This window comes from Limulus polyphemus, unplaced genomic scaffold, assembly GCF_000517525.1.
Source record: "Limulus polyphemus unplaced genomic scaffold, Limulus_polyphemus-2.1.2 Scaffold11761, whole genome shotgun sequence".
Classification (NCBI taxonomy): domain Eukaryota; kingdom Metazoa; phylum Arthropoda; class Merostomata; order Xiphosura; family Limulidae; genus Limulus; species Limulus polyphemus.
Window position 1 is genome coordinate 8971 of NW_013677371.1, and position 4863 is coordinate 13833.

Sequence of the window (4863 nt, forward strand, 5' to 3'; positions counted from 1 at the left end):
ATATATATATATATATATATATATATATATATATATAGATTGATTTTTTATTTCACTGATCTTTCAGCTGTGTCTAACTAATATTAGTTGCAAAGACGCAGTGCATGTGTACTCATGTTACCATATCAATAATATAAAACTGGCCTTTACAAAGTGACCTGTCTTCACTTTGTTCTAGTGAACCAGTATTTTCTAAAATGCAGTAACATTTCAGTTATAATACATTATAAGTTTTTACAAATAAGTTACAAACTCTGTACTCATTTGCCCACTTGCATTAATTTGCTAAGCCTTGTCAAGTTTCACATGTGGAGGATGTAAGATACTTTTTTAGGTTTTATATACGCATTTTGAATACTATAAATTACTCTATCAGTATTGCAGAATTCCATAGTAATTTATCAGGCTTACTAACTAAAATGTTTTTCAAACAACATCTTCACTTCGCACTTTCTTCTATGATTCAAGATAAAGAAATAATCTTGGGAACTTCCCACCTTCTAGAGGCTGAGAAAACCATCAGGGAGACATTCTGAGCTTTCAATTGGTTATTCACACGTAATAGGCAGAAGTAAGTATACATAAGCAAGTATTTCCAAAAATGAAAAGAGGTGTGTGGGGCCATTGTGTTTGATTCACTAAATATATTGATATCTCGACAAACAGAAAAGATATGAAGTTCATATTTTATATTCTAGCTTGTCAATATTGGTAATATGAGTTTCTAATTGTAAGAAACTATAGACTTTGTATTTGGATATCACAAACATGTATAATTTAAACCAAAGCTGCATTCAACATACCACGTGACACAAAAATTGATATTTAGGAACTTTGTTTTAATATTTACTTTTAAATTAAGAAATTAACTAATGTATATTACTGAAACCTGAATTATAATCTACAATTTGATACCAAACTTATTGGTATACATTCAGAAAATAGTAGACCAATAAAATTTTGAATGTAAATCTACAAACGTGATGACATACCCTTTAACCCCGACCATAGGAAGACCTGTAGCAAAAGGGTTAATAGCAAGCAATAAATAAAATAAATTACATATACCTTAAGGAAAACCCTTAAAATTTTGAAAATCACAATACAGTTTATGCAAATATAATGTTATTTGTTTGTAGTTTTTTAAAAGTATATTTACAAATAGTCTGTGAACAAAATATGGAGAAGCAGTTATTTTGCAATGAAAACTTTACTTATCTCGTGATGCTTCCATGAACAATGTTCAATAGAATCATTGGTTGTAAATTTAAAGTTTCATAATTTGTAATCAACCCATAACTATCTAACAAAATGTTTATTTAGCTAAAATCTATTTAATGTATAGAAACTGAAACATTATCAAGTACTACCTAACGAGGCAGCGTGAAGTAAGCAATTTCCATCACCACTTGTTGCTAAAGGCCACAATCGCTGACAAACTCCAATATCAGACCACCAGTTGAGTCGACCTAGAAGTAAAAATATCTGTGAAGTTCTAATAAGTATTCCAAAACAATGAATGAAATACAAAACTTATATCTACAGATGTAACTATGTACATCATTAGGCTGATTATTTCATATTAAAAAAAATTCATCACATAGCACAACTGAGAGGTGAAGTGTCTGCTTGAGCTCTAACTTAGATAATGTATTTCTACAAAATAGTTTTCATCTAGAAAACTATACATTACTTCCCCATATTCAGCTGTTAATACAAATGAAATCAACTTTTCATCTCAAAAACTGTTTGTAGCAATTTATTCTGATGCTAGCCTTTAAGATAAAAGCTGAATCTGACTGAAGGTTCTTTTTAGTAAAATTTCTCTTGTAGAGGTGGTATAATTTATAGTTGTCGTCCATCTTCTACCAAATCACCTGAGAATAGTCTTTATTATCTTGTAACTAAGAATATTTCACAACTTGCTGTTTCAGCTCTCATACGTGATATCTCAGAAACAATCACAGAGTTTTAAATTTTAAATGAAGAGCATAAAATTCTATTTCTGTAAATATACAACTTTTTACAAGCTATTATGGCTATTACAGGCTCTTTGAGCAAGTATAATGGTTTTAGTTAAATGTTAAGCTTCTGAAAAACAGGTTTTATGGGTTCACTGGGCAGCCTGCAATATCAGCTGTTAAATATCAAATCATTCACAAAACTACTGGAGTTAACCAATATTCACTGTTAACAGATATAAAAATAGCCAAAAACCACTCGTATAACATAATACCAACTGTCATTAGATAAGAAGACAACCATAAACTCTTCAGAATATCAATTAAACTAACCGAAAATGGTTGGTATTAAACCAATATCACCTGTTAACAAATGTCAATTCAACCATAAACATTTGATATGAATTTTTGAAACAACTATTTGTGGGATAACAGATGTATTTCTCTACAGCATTTCATCTCCAACAGTGAGACATGATCATCTACAACATATAAGTACATCCAATCAAATAACTGCATTTGATACTATCTCCCTCTGGTGTTAAATATAATTAGCACAAATAGAATGCTTATATGTATGTTCTTATGTTTGGGTTTTTCTCTGTATTCAATACCTTAATATATCTATAAAGTTTATTTCATGTTTTTTTCGCATCCGGTCATTATTTTCTTACCTATTTCTCCTATATAGAAACTTTCACAATCTAGACAATATATTTTATTACCTGTGACATTGCCATATTTTTCATTGTTATATAACTTTGGTAGAAAACTTTTAATGTCAGTTCAATTTTAGTTTTTATGTTGTGTTTTTTGCTCGATTTGTACCATATCTAATTGATTTTTCACTAATAACACCTACAAATGGTATTGATCCAGAAATATGTTTCTTCTCTTGTTGTTCCTGAAACGTGTTCATTTTTTTCTTAGTTCATTGTTTTCTTGATTGTCTTATCAGTTATACTTAGAATGTACTCATCTTTTGTTTTAAAACATTCTATTATGTTTTGAATTTTGTTTTTCATGTTTTCATTGGTGCATATTCTCAGTGCTGTTATGATACTACTTTTAATGTTCCGATTTTTACTTTTTATCGTGATCGGAAAACCAGCTTACACATGTCCCATCATGAGTCTTCTTTTGGTGATTTTTATGTTCACATTTAGGCATTTTATACAACCATCTAGGCATTTTATACAACCATTTAGGTAGTTTATACAACCATTTAGGTAGATTATGCAACCATCTAGGTAGATTATGCAACCATCTAGGTAGATTATGCAACCATCTAGGTAGTTTATACAACCATTTAGGTAGTTATACAACCATCTAGGCAGATTATACAACCATTTAGATAGTTTATACAACCATTTAGGTAGTTTATACAACCATTTAGGCAGTTTATACAACCATTTAGGTAGTTAATACAACCATTTAGGCAGTTTATACAACCATTTAGGTAGTTAATACAACCATCTAGGTAGATTATACAACCATTTAGGCAGTTTATACAACCATTTAGGTAGTTTATAGAACCATTTAGGTAGATTATACAACCATTTAGGTAGATTATACAACCATTTTTATCTTTTTCTATTGTGAATATTTATTCTTATGTTGTTTGTTAATGTGTTAAAAAATCATGTAATTTCTTCTCCGTTAAAGCCACACAGGATATCATCAATATATCTCCAGCAGAAACGTGGTAGAAATATCGGAAAACCCAAACAAAAAAAAACAGTCTGGAGGAAACAATGATCAAGAAATTAACACCTAAAATTAATAAAACATCAGGAGAACCATTGTATCTGTATTAAGTTAATTATATTTAAAAGCAAAGGGAGATAGTATTATAAGTCGAATTATATGATTGAATGTATTTACAATTTAAATGTACTTTTTATATCTTACATGATCATGTCTCACTGTTAGAGAAGAAACATTTTACAGAAAAAAATCTATTATCCCAAAAATCACTGTTTCAAAAATTCATACTGCTTGTTAGTTAAGTAGGTACCTCATGAAAAGGAAGCAGTGAAAAATATTTGATATTTAACAATATCAGATATCTACATACATCAAGTCAGCAAACAAATAACTGGTAATAAAAACTGTAATCTGGATGAAGACGCTTAGGTTGGTAATAAAAAAAAACTTTATTAAAACATCATGGATTTAAATTTACAAGGATATTTTTTAAACTATCAAATCTTGTTTATTTTAACAATAAAGAGGTAATTATGTAAAAACATTTTATCCAAAAGATCTTACCAGCATGTTCAAGAGACACAAGTGTTGATGTTTCAACCAAGTCTCGTTCAAGGAACTCCCTGAAATCAGGAGGATGTATAGAAATGTCAGGTAAGGTAAAAGTGTAAACAGGGGTGTCCAAGAGAGCAACCTGAGCATGTGTTGAACTGCTGAGTGGGCTCCTGGTAAATTCACTTCTTGCTCTTGCCACTAGACCAACATTTTCGGTTGCTTTGGATATGCCTCTTGAAAGTCTTTTAGCTGGAATGTACAACACAGAGAATTCAATTGTGTTTATAAGAATGATTTTTATACTTGCAGTGATTTCAGGTAAATCCATGAAGCCACCATGATTGTGATCAATGTGATAGCCATGTGACTGGGCAGCCACCAGTGGTTGTGATCAATGTGATAGCCATGTGACCTGGGCAGCCACCACTGATTGTGATCAATGTGATAGCCATGTGACTGGGCAGCCACCAGTGGTTGTGATCAATGTGATAGCCATGTGACCAGGCAGCCACCACTGATTGTGATCAATGTGATAGCCATGTGACTGGGCAGCCACCAGTGGTTGTGATCAATGTGATAGCCATGTGACCAGGCAGCCACCACTGATTGTGATCAATGTGATAGCCATGTGACCGGGTAG

General features: G+C 31.3%; 1 protein-coding gene across 1 annotated transcript in view; it reads right to left on the minus strand.

The window, feature by feature from the left end:
• Nucleotides 1-4472, minus strand: part of LOC106476832 (OTU domain-containing protein 7A-like) — a gene marked incomplete at both ends in the record, with an annotated part of 10023 nt that extends 5551 nt beyond the window's left edge. The window contains 2 exons of the mRNA XM_022380587.1: nucleotides 1371-1469; nucleotides 4233-4472. Of these exons, the coding sequence (XP_022236295.1) occupies nucleotides 1371-1469; nucleotides 4233-4472 (339 nt within the window). The remainder of the gene's footprint in view (nucleotides 1-1370; nucleotides 1470-4232) is intronic.
• Between the last annotated feature and the right edge of the window lie 391 nt (nucleotides 4473-4863).